General features: G+C 33.4%; 3 protein-coding genes and 1 pseudogene across 3 annotated transcripts; 3 read left to right on the forward strand and 1 right to left on the reverse strand.

Moving 5' to 3' along the window:
- Nucleotides 1–180: 180 nt before the first annotated feature.
- Nucleotides 181–1,441, forward strand: LOC114373931 (fasciclin-like arabinogalactan protein 12). Its single transcript, XM_028331510.1, has one exon. The coding sequence runs from the start codon at nt 374–376 to the stop codon at nt 1,109–1,111; it is 738 nt and encodes a 245-aa protein (XP_028187311.1). The 5' UTR covers nt 181–373; the 3' UTR covers nt 1,112–1,441.
- Nucleotides 1,442–5,367: 3,926 nt separating this feature from the next.
- On the forward strand, nt 5,368–6,551 carry LOC114374910 (fasciclin-like arabinogalactan protein 11). The gene has a single exon (XM_028332635.1). The coding sequence runs from the start codon at nt 5,472–5,474 to the stop codon at nt 6,333–6,335; it is 864 nt and encodes a 287-aa protein (XP_028188436.1). The 5' UTR covers nt 5,368–5,471; the 3' UTR covers nt 6,336–6,551.
- A 1,772-nt stretch (nt 6,552–8,323) lies between these two features.
- On the forward strand, nt 8,324–9,453 carry LOC114375884 (annotated as a pseudogene).
- Nucleotides 9,454–11,671: 2,218 nt separating this feature from the next.
- LOC114377290 (zinc finger protein BALDIBIS-like) lies at nt 11,672–14,628 on the reverse strand. Its single transcript, XM_028335736.1, has 4 exons — nt 14,450–14,628; nt 14,066–14,320; nt 13,558–13,957; nt 11,672–13,225 (listed from the first exon to the last, which is right to left on the reverse strand). Exons 2-4 carry the CDS (start codon nt 14,214–14,216, stop codon nt 12,247–12,249), a joined length of 1,530 nt encoding a protein of 509 aa, XP_028191537.1. The 5' UTR covers nt 14,217–14,320; nt 14,450–14,628; the 3' UTR covers nt 11,672–12,246.
- Between the last annotated feature and the right edge of the window lie 4,792 nt (nt 14,629–19,420).

Below are 19,420 nucleotides of genomic sequence, written 5' to 3' on the forward strand. Positions count from 1 at the left end.
TAACAGCCTAGTTTTTTCTTTTTCTTTTTTAAATAAAAAGTTTAGATGAGTTAGATCTTTGGAAACTCACGAGGATCAGGATAGGTCTCAAGGCTCAACGAGCACCTATAGAGATATTTATAAATTATTTAACAACAATGTTCTTACATCAGCTACGATAATTAAACCCACGTCCTTTTAAGATGTGAATTCGTTTCTTATCAACCCAATCAACTTTGCTAATTGCTAACTAAACATTCCACCTAATTTCATCTTAATTCCTTATGAATCCTCAATAAATTCCACACTCCTTCCCTCACTCCCACACCAAGCAAGGACCACTCTTCCATTCAGTCATTCAACACCTCACTCACTGATTCTCAGAACACAAAAGATGGTGATGATGATGAAGAAACACCTTCTCTTCTCACTTTCACTTCTCCTAATGGTTCTCTTCACTTCAGCTCAAACCACCCCAGCACCATCACCTTCCTCAGCCCCAACAGACATCATCAGAATCCTCAAAAAAGCCGGAGGATTCACCACCCTTATCCGTCTCCTCACCACAACACAAGTCTCAACCCAAATCAACGCCCAGCTTTTGAACTCAAACAACGGATTAACAGTGTTTGCACCAAACGACAATGCCTTCCAAAGCCTCAAACCCGGCTTCCTCAACTCCCTCAACGATCAACAGAAGAATGAACTTATCCAATTCCACGTGCTACCAACATTTGTTTCAATCTCAAACTTCGACACTCTTAGCAACCCGGTTAGAACGCAAGCCGGTGATGACCCTGATAGGTTGGCATTGAACATAACAAGCTCAGGGAACCAAGTGAACTTGACAACAGGTGTTGTTAACACCACAGTTGGTGGAAGTGTTTACTCCGATCACCAGCTCGCGATTTATCAAGTGGACAAGGTTCTTCTTCCGAGGGATTTCTTCGTTCCTAAGCCTCCTCCACCAGCACCTTCACCTGCTAAGGCTAAGGCTTCTTCTGCAAAGAAATCTACGGAGGGTCCTTCTGCTGCGGATAATGACTCTGCTGCTATCAGCTTGAAACACATGAATAGAATGTGGGTGATGACCCTTGCAGTGGCTACTATTGCAGCAGTGTTTTCGTTGTGACAATTATGATAGCTTGAACGAGTTACTGGTACATGAAGTATGCTACTTGGGGTCCGATGTTGTTGTGCTTTGTTAAAATTTTCTACATGCTTTTTTTGGGGGGATTGGTTGGATTAAAGGGGAATCATGAACTTTTTCTAGCACTTTTTAATTATTCTTTTGCTTCTTTTTGTATTGATTAATTCAGTCTGTGGTGAAATATGTATTGGATTTTGAAGGTTTTTCTTTACTCGTTCGCATCTTATATTGAGAATTTTGTGTATTGTTAGTTGCCAAATGAAGAATTTTTTCCACAAGTTTCAATAGAAAATGGGTCACAAGTTTCTTTTAGTTTTCTAGTGTTGCGTGTAAGTTTTGTTTAGTTTTATCCTACAGTTTCAAGTACGTACATATATACATAGATATATTTCTCGTTTGAGACTTCTATTGAGATACTGGGTTCCACTGAGGAGGATTAAGTGTTTTTTCAAATATAGATTTGAATCGAAATTCACAAGCTGGTAAATGACTAATCCTTCAAGTGAATCTTCACCCATTAGTATTTCTTTTTCCTATAAATATTCTCCATGAGAAATAATCATGTTCAATGACTTAAGCACCAAATGTGTGTTTACCACTTTACAGAAAACTAACTTTCTACTATAGATAGTATTGTTGGTGTTTATAGCAAATTTTTAATATACCACTATGCTTTTCTTCATTTTTCTGTCTCTATATTATCATCAAATACAAATTCGAGTGCAAAAAATAATTCCCACTATGGTAATAAGAATGATGGAAACCAGAGAATCACTCTCCACTAAAATCCTCTGGAAACCTCTAGATAGTGAGTTGTAGTCCCTTATAAGACACAGTACATGATCCCAAAGAAAAAGTGAGGCCTACTATAAAATGGCCAAGGTGATATCCCTGAGGGATGCAACCTGCAGCAGCCTTCTGAGTTAGCAAATTCAAATCCCCACCACAATTAAGTTTCACAATTAGTCCATGAGGGGGTCCCAATATACTGTTTTAATTTGAAGATAGTTAGCATTGGATGAGATGTTCAAGCTATAGACGGGGCAGGATTGGTCACATCTTGTAATTTGAACGCAAATCTTATCGTAACAACTATGTTTAGATTAGCACAGATTTATTTAGTTTTTTACCTAATTGGTAGTTAGACAACATTAGAATATATTTTATCTTTATCTAATTGTTATAACTTAGATTAGATTAGGATAGACCTTATCTTTATCTAAGTGTTACAACTTAGATTTGATTAGGATTAATCTTATTTTTATCATCTTATCTCTTATCAATGAGTTATATATAGACTCCGTTAATGATCTATACACTCACTCGTTTAAGGAGCCAGGGGACCCTTAGAGCATATGGAGAGTTGTTGCAGATTAAGAAACTTGATCATCAAGTTTCTCTAATCTCTAAATAGAATCAAATCTCTAATTCAGTTGTTTTTTTTACCATATATCTGATTTGATCTGTATTTTTGAATTTGAATTAGTTCAAGTTTGGTTTTGTATGCTTCTCCAACCCTGAGGAGGCTAATAAAACAGTAGTTTTCATGGCTGCATGCAAGACCTTCTCTTTTTTTCTCTTTTTTGACAGAACAGATGGAAATTACAATTTAGAAGCGTTGTGGCTGTTCTTGATCTTCATGTGCAGGAAGGACATCACCAAATTCTTCTCTTAAACGTTTGATCCCTTGTATTTCAAGATTTGATTCTTACGTTGAAATTGAAATACAAGGGATCAAACATTTAAGTGAAGAACATTGATGACACAAAGTTATGAGAGATGACAAAGGGATAAGCAAGGAGTTTGGCTTTGTCTGCTTCTCCAACCCTGAGGAGGCTAATCAACCTGTAAGTAGTTTTCTTCTTATATGTTGATAATGTTTCTTTAATTTTACAGATTATCATAGAAATACAGTAGGTGCAGATGTTTTCCTTGATTCATGATATTTTCCTGCATGTCATTTTATATAAAACCAGCAATAGCAGGGAACTAATTGGTAACATTAAAAAGAAAAAGATGGAATTCAGTCCCTTCCTCCTCCCAAGTCTCAATCCAATTACAGCACTATTTATTCCTAACAAATATGAACTGCATGAATCATTGAATTTTATATTTTAGGACAGTTCTTGTGTTACGTAAGAGGGCTCCTCTGTATCAACAACAATGTTATTGACTTGAACCAACACGTTTCTTGTGTTTCTTGGAGTCGGTTGATGTCCCTTGGAGTAGCTTTTCGTTGTAGTAGCAATGCTATTGACTTGAAGTCTTGAATCAACATGTTTCTTGTGTTTCTTTAAATTTTGTTCAGTCTTCTCTTTGTGTATTGGTGCAGCAGTAAAGTTGTGCCTTGGTGACTTGTTGGTCATGGGTTCGAATCCGGAAACAGCCTCTTTGCATATGCATGGGTAAGGCTGCGTACAACATCCCTCCCCCATACCTTCGCATAGCGAAGAGCCTCTGGGCAATGGGGTACGAAGTTTTTTTTTTCTCTTTGTGTATTTCTGATGAAGATGATGGGAATAATTGCTAGTTGTCCTTTTTGGCTTGTAAAAATGTCTGGCTTGCTTTGAGTATTTTGATTTAATTTGTAGTATGATGTATGGTATGAGTCGAAAACAATCTGTGTGGATGCCAAGAAAAAAAATACAGAAGAAGATTTGTTGCAGCACCCATTAATGTATTTCTTCACTGAGGAGGATGTGGAAGTTAATTTGGTCATTCGGAAGCTTTCAAGCTTACAGTTACAGTGAGTGAAGTCCAATATAAAGTTGAACAGACTATAACCGAAGAAAATGAATTAACATAATTCACAGTAAATTTATATCTAGGTTTTGAAGTGAATTTATGTCACTTAAGCTATTATAACTTTGAGGGAAGATGCAAGTCACTCCAACTTAGTGTGGCTATATACATCATAAAAGGTTAAAATTAATAGAGAAAAGAAGTACAGTAGAAAAATATTATTTAATTGATTGAGTAAAAGATAATGAACTGTCTGTCAAAAAAAAGGATAGTGAAAAAATTACAAGATGCTCTTATAATTATACTAGTGTTATATGAGTAAACGTCAACCCTTGATAACTTTCTAATATACTGTTAATGACAGTTGTAATATTAAAGAAATGTAGGGTAGGTGTGGGAATACAATAATAATATAGAACATTTATATATTATTATTTTATTCTTGCACCCATCCTTTAGCTTTGTAGCATTAGAACTCATACTTTGTAGCATTAGAACTCACAAGTCCAAGTTAACAAAAATAAATTTAGAGTGAAAATGCATGTCTTAGCTTGCTAGTAAGATCGATCTAGCTATACCTAATATTTGTTTGCAAAAGTAAAAGTTGCAATATGTATCCATCTTTTAAAAAAAAAAAAAAAACAGATATCATATATCAAGTATAGATCTTGCCAGCAAGCTAAGACATTTTCACTCTAAATGCATTTTTGTTAATTTTGGCTTATGAGTTCTAATGCTACAAAGTTGAAGGGTGGGTCTGAGAATAAAATAGTAATATAGAACTTTGTTTCATTTTTTTTCCTAGGTTGGTTTTCGTGGCCTATCTTTTCTGTTATAGATGACCAAACAGAAAACACCATAATAATTCGGAAAATGGGATAAGTATGCAAGGTTATTTAAGTGGACTAGCAAATAAATTAATTAAAAAAATAACGTGAAATGTCATCATACCTTTTTTTTTTATGAATATACCACTTTATGTTCATTTCTCTTACAAGATTTAGGGGAAATAAGGGAAAAAATAACATGATTTCTTTTAATTTTAAGAATTTAAAAAGGGTGGATTTAGGAATGCCTTGTAAATAGAAGCAACACATGCAATGCATCTAACTCGTATAAAATTATATACGCCTACATCAAATTGAGCTCTCACTCGTTTTTCCCCACCTTCTCGAGCAAAATTATACAAATAAAAAAAGTGTTCTATAGTTTCAAATTTCAATCCTCACATGACGCATCACCCTAATCTCCTTGCCAGATAGATAAACCAGACATACCTCACCACGTAACAACGCAACTCACGCATCCAAATTCTCTTCTTACATCTTATTGAGCTCTCACTCTCCCTGTCCGCTTAATTAACCTCTCACCCTCAATCACATACACATATCCATCCTAAATGATACACCACCTTAATAATATCCCAACCAAATAACACCACGCACGTTCACAAATCACAAAGAAACCAAAATCCACAATATATATATATATATATAACCCCTCGCTTCATTCCTCCAACACATCAACCAAACAAACACTCTCTCATTAGGGATTCCCTCCTAAAAAACACCAAACCCTCTCAAACCTTAATTTACCCAAAATGATAAAACACTCTCTTTTAGTCTTACCCATCTCATTAACACTTGTAATTTCTCTCTTGCATTCAACCACTTTAGCAGCGATAGCTCCGGCCACCGCACCGGCACAAGCTCCCCCCACTACTCCAGCGGCCTCCGCCCCAACACCACCCCAGCCCTCCGGCGGCACCACCGACATAGTGCAAGTCCTTCAACAAGCGAACTCGTTCAACATCTTCCTCCGCCTCATGAAAACCACCCAACTAATAAACCAACTGAACTCCCAGCTCCTAACCATAAAGTCCGGCGGGCTCACCATCCTTGCCCCCGACGACGGCGCCTTCTCGGAGCTGAAGCCGGGGTTCCTCAACTCCCTCTCCGACGGCAAGAAGCTCGAGCTCGTGCAGTTCCACGTGCTCCCTGACTTCGTCTCCGCCTCCAACTTCGACACCCTCACCAACCCCGTTCGCACTCTCGCGGGTAACAAGCCCGGTAAGGTCGAACTCAACGTTATTAGTTACGGGGGTAGTGTGAACATTTCAACCGGTGCGGTTAATGCCACAATGAATGGGGTTATATACACGGATAAGCATCTTGCGGTTTATAGGGTGGGTAAGGTGCTTCTTCCTTCTGAGTTTGTTGCTACTACCAAGAAGCCACTCGCTCCCGCACCCGCTCTAAAGCCGGCGCCGGTGACCTCCGCGAATGATGTGGCGGAGGCGCCTAAACCTGAAAAGGAGAAGCCGTCGCCTAAACCGGAACAATCCTCGGAGTCCTCGACGCAGGTTGTTCCTACTGTGACCTCTGGTGGTGTAAGAATTGGTGTAAGTGGAATGTGGGTGTCTCTTGTTCTTGGTCTTGCCTTTGTGGGAGTGTTCGCAGCATAAACTTGGATATATATAGGACGATCGTGTGGCTGGATATACCAATGAAGAATATTTGAACTAACTATTATGCTATATATATTGATATGATAGTCCAGTCTTGTCTTATATATATATATATACATATGAGTGGATTATTAGAGCATTAATTGAGATGTTTGTATCTCTATCATGAATTTATATATGATTGAAATAAACTTGTTATATATTACTCTTTTACATCTAAACTCTAAAGCATGCACCAACAATAAAGTTACTCCATTTGATGAGGAATCTTTTCCTCATCCATCCAATCAGGATCTTAAATGTCTACACAACACAAAAAGCTCTGGTATTCTTGATCATTGGGGCCCAACACGTGATCTTACTCTAAGTTCATTTAATATTGGGCCTTATTTGTATACATTATTGGAGAGTGGGCCGGAATCAAGCGACAAAGATGTGAACTATAGCCCATCTTCGCATTTGAGTTGAGTCTGACCTAGTTTTTCTTCTGATTAAGAAAATAAAGTTTTTTTTTTTTTCTGAATAGCAAATAAAGCATATCAATGTCCCATTGAATTGATTGAAGAATTAACTTCGGTTAGAGTAATGATATATCTACTTAACATTCATCCGTTACAAAGATCTTATTAACATTTTATCATTTTCTTCATATTTTCCTCTTCTTATTATACCACCTATTTTGCCTAAAAAAAATTATACAACCTGTTTTTTTTGTTTTTTGTTTATAACGTATTATTCCTCCTATTATATCTTAACTTTTCTTTCTTATAGTAGGTATAAGTAGATTCGAAGTGTCTACAAACCACTTTTATTTCAGTTAAAGCAGTCCAAGCCACCTGTACGTGGACAATTGACACGTAGGATGTTAGACTTTTTACACGTTAAAAAGTATTAATTGTTACGTTTTACATGGGGTATAATACATTGTATCGATCTAAGGTAACTTTGAAATAATATTCAAATTGAATATAATAATTGATTGGTTAAATGAGTTAGACTACTTTAATTAATACACTATAGTTTTGTTTAACTTACATTATAGGTTACTTTGATCTTGTCTTAATTATATATTTAAATATGATTTAAATTAAACTCATAAGTTATTAAATTTATTTAGCTTTAAGTTCGTGTTCAAATTTAAAGAATTGGTCTGAAAAAAAAATTACAACTAAACAAAAACATAGCTAACTTTTTATGTCTTCTTGACAATACTTTTACTGCACCCAACCAATAAAAAAAGTAGTAAAAGTGGCAAGTAAAACAATCGTTGTTGTTACATGGATTGGATTTAAGTCTTGACAAGAAATAAATTAGATTTAGTAACAAACAACAGATATACTTATCAAAATTCAAATAATAATAATAGAAAAATATCATACCAATTTTTTGTACTGCAATTATACCAATTAATTTGAAAGAAAAATATTTTAAATATAATTAAAAAATGATGAACGACTCAATATGCAAGCAAGCAGTGGCATCACTGCCTCGGAAACAAAGATTCTAATAATTTTCTCAATCCAAACTAAACTCCTGTCAGATTGATAACATCATCATTTCCTCCTTATTGAAGCAAGTTATCCAACCTAAATATTTAGAGTCACCACCTTTCAAATTACATCCCATACACACGTATATCTAACCGATGACAACTCGAGATGTAACAATATTAATGCGACAAAATAGGTGCACATCACAATATCCCCGATGACACTTCTCCATCTCCCACCTTCAAATGATTTCTCAATGATTCTGTGACGTCTAAAAACCATAATTGCCTTTCGTCCATTCTCTTTAAATGAAGTGCCACCTATAATTATGATCATGATTTTAAATTCTCAATCGCAATTGTAACTGCCACGTTAAGACATTTTAACAATTATGACTGCATTAGTCATATTTTTTCATAATTATCTGTAATGTAAAATTTTTTGGACTCATCGGAACGTGATCACACCCACAAATTTAAAACCATGATTATGATTATCAATTATTTCCTCCCATGGCAACAAATATAAAAAGAAAGTCCCTTAGGCCTTTTTCCTGACACGAACAACAGAAACAAAGGAAACTCACTCTCAACTCTCAAGTAGCTAGCCTAGGATAGTAGCATTTTTACTTTATCTAAACACACTTCCTTCCCAATCATGCACGTACTAAAAATGATGGTTAAGGATAAAGGCTTCTCTGTCTCACTTGTACTAGTTATCCATCAACACCCTTACAACATCAGCTCAAAAACTCTCCCCGGTTCAACCTCCGATCCACCAACGCAAGGAATGAACACGGTTCCCCTTGTACCCACATCACCCGCGGGTTCTCCTGTCTCCGCCACCCCAAAACCTCCCACCATAGACATTTCCCAAAGCCAAGAGATTCTCCGTACTCACCGGTTTGTTAAAAAACCACCCAACTCAACTCACAACTCATCACTTCATCTTCTTCAGGACTAACCCTTTTCGCTCCAGAAGACAGTGCATTCTCAAAGCAAAAACCAGGTTTTCTAAACTCTCTTAACGATAGACAAAAAGTGGAGCTTCTTCAGTTCCACACTCTCTTCTTTCATCTCTCCATCTCCAACTTCAACAGTCTCACCAACCCCGTTCAGACCCAAGCCGGCGATGGCTCCCCAAGGCTCCAACTCAACGTCACCACCTACGCCGGCAGCCGAGTTAGCATGGCCACCGGCGCCGTTAACGCCACCGTGACAGGTACTGTTTAGACTGACAACAAGCTTGCTGTTTATCAGGTGGATAAAGTGCTTGTTCCGCTTGATTTTGTGCTTTCAAAGGCTAAGGATCCCTCGCCGACGAACGGAGTTTCGCCGAAATCCGGTGAAACGGGCTCGTCCGCCGGCGGGAGCGGGAAAAGTGGTAGCGGTGATGATGTTGTTCCGGTGGATGCTAGTTCTGCGGGTTCTGTGAGTTTGAAGAAGGTGGAGAAAATACTGTGGATGACTATTGTTCTTGTTCTTGCTCTTGGAGTCACGATATGAGGATTTGAGTCACGATCGAGTTTGTGATTGTTTTTTTGTGCATATATAGTTTGGGTTTTGACATTTACTTTGGAGCATTTGGGGACGTATTTATGTAATGTATGTCTGTTTTGTTGATTAGGCTGCAACTTGCATCTTAAATTGAACGAACATGGTGATATATATAGCTTGGGCATTCATATCGGGTAGATATGTTAAAAAGTCGTTATCTGATTGTAGAATAGGACTCGTCTCATATGTTAAGGACCATTTACTGCGGCCCATTTTAAACGTGGGCGTTTCTTTTTTTAGAAGTGATAAGACAGGAGATAAATATAGGACATAACAATGCAAAAAAAAATATTGAACATCAGAGATCTATTCACAGAATCATTACATTTCAAAAAGCATCATATATCATTCCAAATTTTCCTGGTCCCAAGTTGCTGCCAATTGGTTTTGCAGAGCATCTTCTTTTAAGTTTTAATCTCAGCCATTAAATTACAATCTAACAGTCTTCATTCTTGCTGGATAGAGCTAGCCGGATGGAGGGAAATTCTTGCTGATTCGGACTCTCGTACATGGTATTGTGGTTTCATTCCAAACGAATAAATCAAGAAAATGAAATTCAAAAAAAAATATATATAAAAAGTCAGTGTGATATCTAAAGTGCAGAAAAAACAGTCCTGAGAATTTCTCTCTCTCTCTCTCTCTTTTTTAATAACAGTCGTATGGTCTAACGCTATATAACTTTATGTTTTAGCATTTGTTATGAACATACGGACTATTAACAATTAAATCAGGTCGGAGGTAAAGGAGTTTTAATTCAAATATTTGTTGAAAATATTTTATGTACAATTAAAGTCGAAAACTTATTGTTGTCTCTTTTAATTTTATACGAGTATTTTTATAGATTAAACTAGTAAGGAAGTTCTAAATTAATCGTAAATTTAGAAATTAATTCTTAAATTATTATTATTTAATTGAGTTCTTAAGATTTTTAAAACTACCACAAATTATCGTTTTATGGTAGTTTTAAACCACTGAAAGATAATTTCATGGGCCAACTTTTTTTTTTAAAAAAAAACAGGAATTTATTAAAAGAATTCGTAAAAAATAGTGATCTATTTAGTAATTAATTTTTTTTTATATGCATGTATATCTATGAAAAAGATAAAAGGTAAGAAATCTAGTAAAAAAATGTAAATTATTTAATGTTTAAACTAATAAAATGATATGTTATTCACGGCATCTTTTGATTCTGTTATCCCGAGACAAACAATTATTAAAAATTATGTAATTGAAATTTAAATATAAAATTGTGAGTAAAAATAATAAATATTTTAAAATCATTATTATTATTATTTGGACCAAATTTTTAAAAGTTTTTATTTATTTAAAATTAGACATTTAAATTTTAAACAATTATATAAATGAAGGAAAAAAAAATTTCGACACTCCTTTAATATGTTTCCGGATCAAACTACTGTACAAATCACTTCGTTTAATTGTTGAATCACTCGTGATGCTGTTGTACATCAGATAATATATGTGAGTGTGAAAAACAACAAAACTGACATAGCTGGAAAGAAAGCTTTTGCCTCTTTATATAGTATTTTATTTCAGGAGGAAAGCAGTTCACTGCCACCCAAAGGTCACGAAAACAAATAAAGTAGGTCATAATAGCCAAGACACTGTAGCCAGTAAAGTTGTATCAACGTAGCATGAGCTAAGTTAAAGAAGAAATTGAGGTGCATTTTAATGTTTCAGAATGTTGAACCAAAGAAATACTTTATGAGATTTGAAAAATGATATCTGAAGATGAGATTGAATTATATTCTGAGTTGTGCAAATCCGTTTTGGTTGTATATATATTTTTAAATTATACTTCTTCTAATAATTATAAATTAATAATGAAATTTCTTAATTTAATGAATAACATAATATTATTTTTAATTATATACTATAAAACATATCTTAATTTTAATTGTAAAATTTAATTATTCATCACTCAATAATATGGAAAAGAAAAATGGGCGCACCTCATTTTGGAGTAAATGGGGTAGGAAAAAAAAAGATAAAAAAAAGTAAATTAAGTGACAGATATATATAATAAATAACTCGATTAAGACAAAAAATAAAGTAAATTGAATTTTTCTTAATAACACTTAATTATATATAAAACATAAATTAATTAGTGTGACTATTATAATTCTAAATGACCTGATAATATTTTATCTTAAAATTGACACATAGGTCAAGAAAGCGAGTGATCGACTATTAAGATAATCAACTAAGCCATTATTCAATCAACGCACGTAAGTGCAACAGTTTCTACAACATTCATGGAGGAAAGCGCTTTGTGTACGTGTATCTACTTGTTTGCCCTGTAATAATAATAATAATACATTATAAATCAACTACAAGAAGCTAAAACTTAAAAGAAATTAAACCAGGCAAATTAATTCTTAACCTTAATTAACAATATACAATACACCAAGCACAGCATAGAATGCAGGGAATATATATTGTCTCTTCCAAAACGCAATGGCCCCCACTTCCTTCACGGGATGGCTTTATGATATCGATATTTATGATCACGTGATATCACCCTGTGCACTGTGCATGCTTCCGAATCCGACTCGGTATCATGCCCCTAATCATCTCATTGTTATCGTGACTTTGAGGTACGTACATACAAGGTTGCGGCTTTGTCGGACTGCGATTTTATCGTATTTGTTGATATGGTGACAAATTATGAATAAATGTGCATGATTAATATGATCCTAATCGTGATCAAGTTACAGTCATGGATCGATTTTTAAAACCTTGAGTACATATCATCTGCTACACGTACTTATGTATCACACAACTTCACTACCTTAACCTTATAGCTTCATTAATTATTTTGAACCTAGCTCGCCCGCTCGATGATCAGTAATGTCCACGGAACTGGCTTTGCAGGTTGATCACTGGTCCAATACCCATGAAATCTTTGGTTAAGTGCTCTTCAGTAGCGTTTGAAGTACTTGAACGTAGTTGTTGCTTCTGCATTATTTCTGGTTCTCCACTCTCCCACTCTTCAATCCGCGGCATCACCATGTGCTCCAAACCCTTGGTGCTACTCAATGAAAACCCACCTCCAATAATATTGTTGGTGCTTGCCTGGGAATTCACCATGTGGTTGAAGTTCTCAACAGCCTGGTTTCCTTGCTTGAACAATTTCTGAATTTCAACCACGTTATTGTTGTAGCGGTTGTTGTTGTTGCTGGACGTGCTTGACATGTTCGGGTCCAACAGGCCAAAGTTGGAGTTGTCGAAGGCCAAATTATTATTACCACCACTCATCCTTGTAGGTTCCATGTGACTTTGGTACAAAGAGCTCACACTATGCGACAAGTCCCCTTTGTTTTCTTCTTGCTCTAGCTTCAGTCCATGAGGAATAGAAACGTTGGCATGTGTAAATGATGCTTCTGGGTGGTATCGGTAATTCAGCCACTGTCCCTGTGACGACGATGATGTCCCAAACATGTTGTTTGCCTCAGCCAAGGTTGTTCCTGGTGAGAACAAACTTGAAGAGTTGTTGCTTGAGACGCTTAGAGGATGATGATGATGATGATGATTAAGCTGAAGAGGAATATTATTGGTCTGGTCTAGCCATAGTGGCATCCTTAGCTTATTATGCTCGACATGGTTCACATCCGCAAAATTCCCCATGTATGGTTCTGAGCCTGGCCCACCAAACTCTGAATTATGAAACCCATGTAATTGTAAAGCCTGTGGCATTACTCTTGGACCTTGAGCAGCATTCATCAAAATCTCGCTTCCAAGGTTTGATAAAACCGCCGGAAGCCTCGCATTTTGTTCCGCCATGGCGTCACAAAAGGCTCCATGCGTTACAAAGCTGTCCTTCCTGAATTAATGTTACACAAGTATAACAATTAATTCCTCAACATTAATTCTCCGTTTCTCAAGTCAAAACTTTAAGCATTTAATTCATGTCCCGGCATGCATTAAATTCAACGAATTAGACACATTATACATATTTTATCTGGTGCCATAAATAGCTTGACAAATTAAATTAACTTATACTCATAATTAAACATATATGCATAAGGATGTTGAGCTTCTTTGACTGCAATGAACATAATTAAAGCAACAAATGAAGTACTAGCTAATATATAGTTAATTGAATGAGGTTGATAATATATTGAAGAAGTGGGGTAGTAGTATTAATATAGCTACCTGGAGAATATTGTGCCACAGTCACATTTGTACTGTCTAGTCCCACAAATCTTGTTATGGGCTTTCCAGTCAGATTGAACAGCGTATTTCTTGGAGCACTTGTCGCACTTCCACTTCTTCTCACCGTGCTTTCTGCTGAAGTGCTTTTTTATTCCGGTGAGGTCTCCCAGGGCTCTGCAAGGGTCGTGGTGCACACAACTCTTCTCTGGACAAACGTACACCTTCTTCTTCACCACCTCTTCCTTGTTTCTCTGCCGCAGCTTCCACGGTAAGTTGTGCCCTCGCCGGTGCAGCTGCAGGTTCTGGTCCCTCTGGAAACCCTTGTTGCACACTTCGCAGATGAATCGGTTGGTCGCCATCAGCGACTTTGGCGACAGAGCAATCACTTCTGCATTCGGATCTGCTTGATTTGTTTGATTAATCCGTAATTAATCATATATAATATTTTTCTCAATTAATTAAGAATTACAACAGTGCATATATAACATGAAGGAGTTGAATAACTTGCCTGGTGTTCCGGGTAGGCTTCTTTTTCTCTTAAGTGAATTAGGGTTAGGATTATTAGGGTTTGAATTTGAGTTTGAGTTTGGTTCATGAAGTTGAACCGAGGGGTCTCTGAGGTTGTTGGAAGGAACAGATATTGCTTCTTGAGACATCATGTTTTGGAACCGAAGAAAATTGAAGTGTCCTAAACAACACTACCTTGCAAATTCCGAAAGTACAACTTCAAAAGCTTTGAAAGCAGACAACCGTAACACAGGCACTGCATAAACAAAGTAAAACATCCAAGATTTTTTTTATAAAAAATAATAGAAACATTTATTTAATTTTGGATTTGAGACAAGAAAAGGTACATAGATATATTATAGAAGAAAATGAAATTGGGACGTACATGTGAATCGCTCTGACAGCACAAATCTTGAGTTTGGGGGGGTTGAAATTTTGGAGAATTGGTGAAAGAGAGGAGAGAAAGGGAATAATTAATAAAGAAATTGTTGCCCACTGAATGTGTTATTAAATTTCTCTCCTTATCAACACGGCTGCTGTGGGTGTCAGTCAGCCATAGACTAAGCTGGACCACTTTTCTCTCTGCCTCTCGCTTTCGAGCTCTATATATACCAATAGGCAATAGCTAGCTTCTATACTACTAATCAAAGTAACAGTGTAATTCTAGCGAGTCAAATTATACGAGCTTCCGAGGCACTTCACACTGTTATTTGCGTTAGACCCAGCACGTGCATTCATCAATCAAACTTTCAATTTCATATACATCTATATATGCATATATCTTTCTTAATTTCGTAGACTCATATGGAGCTAGCAACTAGCATTGCTTCTTCACCTTGCCATTACCTAGAGTACTTGCTAATGTTTTTGGAAGAGAGACCTTCCTGATAAATTTCATATATTTAACTTAGGTTTATATAACATCTTAATAAAATATCAATTACAATTAATTTAATATTTCAAATTAATGTTAATTAAAGTGTTGTCTCATTGGTTCTTTCAATATTTTTTGTTATAGCATGCATTAATTATTTTACTTTTTCATAAGATCAAATATGGTGAAAGTTTTAAATCTTTAAATAAATAAAATTCTTGGTAGATGCTCTAAGTTGCACCCAGCTAGCTCTCTGATTAACGAAATCTGTGCTTTAAGCCATAGGCTTTCTGGGCACAATATATTCAGGGAGATAAATTTCCCAACAGATGCTTTGGCAAAACATGGGATGGGTTTTGGATTGGGCCGGGGTTGCAAAATATTTGAATGTTCCCCCAGATTTTCTTTTCTTTCATTTGCTGGTCGATGATCGCCCATCTCTTTTATTCGTTAATTAGTTAGCTGTCTTCTTGTTTCCTGCTAGTTCTGGCCCTTTTCTAAATTTTCAAAAATAAAAATTTGATGAGTAAATTGATTTGTGATACTCATCATGCAACAATTAATTTATACAACACATTTTTTGTGCTTATCTCTTTCTTTTACCTTACTTTTCAAATTTTAATTTTTTTTATTGTACAAGTATTATTTCTCTTTTTTTAATTAATAGAAATTACCGTTATCCTTAGTACATTACTTTTAATCTGTGCCTGAAAGACAGATCTAACTTAATTTGTTAAACCATGCCGTTGTTATAAATTTTCTTTGATATCTGTATTTCTGAATATATATATATATAAAAAAAAAACATTCAGTCCATTTTAGAGTAGTATACAAATATAATGAGACTTTACAGCCAAGTGAAAACGATTATACCATAATTGCATGATTATTATATTATAGTTTAATAGTATATATAATCTCAGGACAAAGATGGAAGAGAGAGAAAGAGGGTGGTGGTGATGCTGTCCGTGAGTCTTAACTGGTTGGGAATGGGAACGGAGCCCACAAGAGAAAAACGATTGAGTTTGAGAGAGAGAAAGTTTGATACTACAAAGCCACGAGATGACGGGTACCGGTTGTAGTGTCTAATACGATCACGATTGCAGCAGATTGGACACTATATTTATAATAATATATAATATATTCGTTTTTATATCTGTGTCTTACAAAAAAACAATTCTTTTTATCTTTATATTTGAACCAATAATAATTTTAGTATTTATCTCTATCTGAATATTCGTAACTGTTACTTGAAAGTTGAAACAAGGTGGCCTAGCTCCAGTATAACGCATAGTAACGAAGATGACTAGATGAGAATCTTAAATGGCAATAATAATGGATATGACTTTTCAGTTTTAATATTAGATATTAAGTTATTAAAATAAGATTTAAATTTTAGTATTATCAAATTAATGTATTAAATATGCTCAAATATGACTGGATTGAATAAAAAAATATCATCACATTCATTTCTATACATTTTTACAAATGAATATTCATATTTAAATTTAAATTGATTTAACAGATAATTTTTTTAGACTTAAATACATATTTAGTTTTGCTAATTAATTTCACAATTATTTTATTTTCATCTTTATATTTTTTTTCGTTCTAGTGCTTGTAAAATATTTTTTTATTTTACATTCTTAAAGAATTTTAAATAGTACTTTTAACAGTAAAAAAAAATATTTTGAACAATAAAAAAAATATTATTTAAAATATTTTAAAAACAAAAAATAAAAAAAAAAATATTTTGTAAGGATTAAAATAAAAAAAATAAAAAAAACTACGAAAAATATATTTAAACTTTATTTATATTATAGATATTTAATATGATACTTAATTGAGATGAAAATATGATTCTTAGATCGGCACAAACATCCCTCTAAGACTATATTCCTTTTTTTTTATGATTAAGACTGTATCCCTCTCTTCAACGCATGTTTAAAATATTATAAATTAAAACATATTATAATGTTTAATTATTATTTCTAAGATAATTAATAATAATTTAAAATTTTCCTATTATATAGTTTTTTTTTCATTTTACTTATGAAGAATTTGATATTTTTATATTTTCAAAATTTTGAATATATATATATATATATATATATATATTTTAAACAATGAGACTTATTTTATTTAATATTGCGGTAATTAGCACAAAACTACTCCCGCCGCCCAAAATGACAACAGTTTTAGCTTTTTAAAAAAATTAAATTAATTAATATTCTCACTTTTTAATGACATATTTAAATATTTGTTTTAATTTTTTTTAATGAATAGTGTTATCTTTAAAGACTTAATAATATATTTATTTAAATTAATAGAAAGAATATGAATATTTTAGTAAAATTATTCTCTAATAAATATTAATTTTATTGGAATATTTACTTTCTTAGTTGATGTAAAAAAATCTTTCAATTTTTTTTAAAGGAGGGAGTATAAGGTTATATTTGAAAAAAATTAACTAAAAGTTAAAAATTTAAAAAAAATAATTAGAAGCTAATAGTTGAAAATTTAAAAATTTACTTACTAAATTATAAGTGGTTAATAAGATTAGTTAAAGTAGTTAAAAATATAAAATAAAAAAAATAATAAAATCATGATTTATTTAAAAATAATAATTAATAAATTAATAAATATATCAAACATAAAAATAAAATAAATATTAAAAATTAAAAACTAATATTTTAAAAAACACTATTAGATGTTATGGGATTATCTTTTCCTATATTAGTTTAGTTAGATCTGTGTAGTTTTGTTTCGGGGCTTGGTACCTCGTTTTAATAAAAAAAAGTTATTTAAATTAATATTTTAAAAAATTACTTAAAATTATTAAAAATTATTTATCAAATAATCAAACAAATAATAAATAAACCTAAAAAAAGAAACTGAATGTCGGAAAATAAGCTAAGATACCTCGTGAGCTAGAATCAATCATATTGCTTCACTTTTCTCCATAAATTCGTCCCCGTGGCCCACATCATGATCTGGTCTCCTGTGCAATTTTTTTGTCTTTTTTTTATTATTATCATGTTTGTCTTCTTTCTTTAGACCAGAAAAAATAATAATGAGAAAAATAAATGTGTTTTTAAATTTCGAATTTTTCAGCTAAAATTGAATTTGATTTTTATATGTTTGAATTGATGAGTTCAGTTCTTTATTTTTTTTTAAAATATATGAAACTAAATTCACATATTTTAAAAGTTAAAAAATTAAACTCATTAATTTAAAAGTATATGTAAACCAGAATCTAGTTTAATTCTATTGAAGTGAAAGTTCAAGAATCAAACACATTTTACAAATCTTCTATTGAAAAAAAATCGTATTCACATTCATCACGTATCCAATTTAATCTATGGTACGTCGATAGTACCTCGACGATAAAAAGTTGCACGTGAACGTGATCAAGAAATAAATAATAATCGGGGCTAAGCATGCATCCATGGTTATTTTTATCGATTTGCTTCTGCTTTTTTTTGGCTTTGGCATCTAATAATTCCAGATGTTAATGGGGGATCCCAAATACTATTCCACGTCTAGCTATCTCTGTGCTGGTATTTCATCAATTCTTAAAATACTCCATTGTTTGTGACGAGTTTGAAATCCGATTTTTCAAATTTAGGGAGAATGTTCACATGTAGGCATTGTAATTAAACCCTGTTCAAGTTAAGATATTTAAATTAATATATACGTGTGTGTGTCAGAAATCAGCGTAAAAGTTAGAAATATATTTTTTAAAATTATTTTTTATGTCAGTTTTTTAGATATAAGAAACATATAGTAAGAAAAGTCACATAAATAATTGGTTATTTTAAAGTGTGCAACTAGTTATTTATAATTAGAAAAAAAAGGTCAACAAATTAGACCCAACTCATTTCGAATAGCAAAAGTAACTTATTTTGGTTATATTAATATGTAAATTTTTTTACCAAAAATTACTATATTATTTATAAATGTTTGATTAAATCCTGGTATTTCAATTGATTACAGCTAAATCCTTAGGGTTTTAGATGTTTTAATAACTCCAACCTCCCGGTATCAAAGAGTAAAACAATCAGATTTTTCAAACCCCTAAATCTAAGAATCGTCATCTTTGGCATCCAATAATACTTGGGAAACTCTATTTCCCGTTCCCATCAAATCTCTTTAGCCATCAAAACGATACCTGTACAACACGCAATAATACAGGTATATCTTATCTCTTTGCTAGTTATGATTATTGTCTAATAAGGCAACAAATCATATTATTAAAATTATTCATCTTGTTTCCTGGGTAATTCAACAACAGACGCGAAAACAACAGTGAAATTATATTCCCATCAATGTTTTTTTTTATAACTATTGGCAACTAGAAGAGGTGTAAAAATAAGCGAAAAAGTGCGTCATGCGTGAATATGAATATATATAATGTGATAGAAAAGATAAGTTGTAAGAAAATGTTTTGGAAATATGTTATAGATAAGTAACTTAAAAAGA

This window comes from Glycine soja, chromosome 11 (assembly GCF_004193775.1).
Source record: "Glycine soja cultivar W05 chromosome 11, ASM419377v2, whole genome shotgun sequence".
Taxonomy (NCBI): Eukaryota; Viridiplantae; Streptophyta; class Magnoliopsida; order Fabales; family Fabaceae; genus Glycine; species Glycine soja.

Bases quoted from the DNA above. Each gene is read 5' to 3' on its own strand.
- LOC114373931 (XM_028331510.1), top strand. From the start codon at position 374: ATGGTGATGATGATGAAGAAACACCTTCTCTTCTCACTTTCACTTCTC.
- LOC114374910 (XM_028332635.1), top strand. From the start codon at position 5,472: ATGATAAAACACTCTCTTTTAGTCTTACCCATCTCATTAACACTTGTA.
- LOC114377290 (XM_028335736.1), bottom strand. From the start codon at position 14,216: ATGATGTCTCAAGAAGCAATATCTGTTCCTTCCAACAACCTCAGAGAC. The intron at 13,958-14,065 runs GCAAGTTATTCA...CAAATCAAGCAG, and splicing joins AAGCCTACCCGGAACACCAG to ATCCGAATGCAGAAGTGATT. The intron at 13,226-13,557 runs GTAGCTATATTA...ACATTAATTCAG, and splicing joins TGTGGCACAATATTCTCCAG to GAAGGACAGCTTTGTAACGC.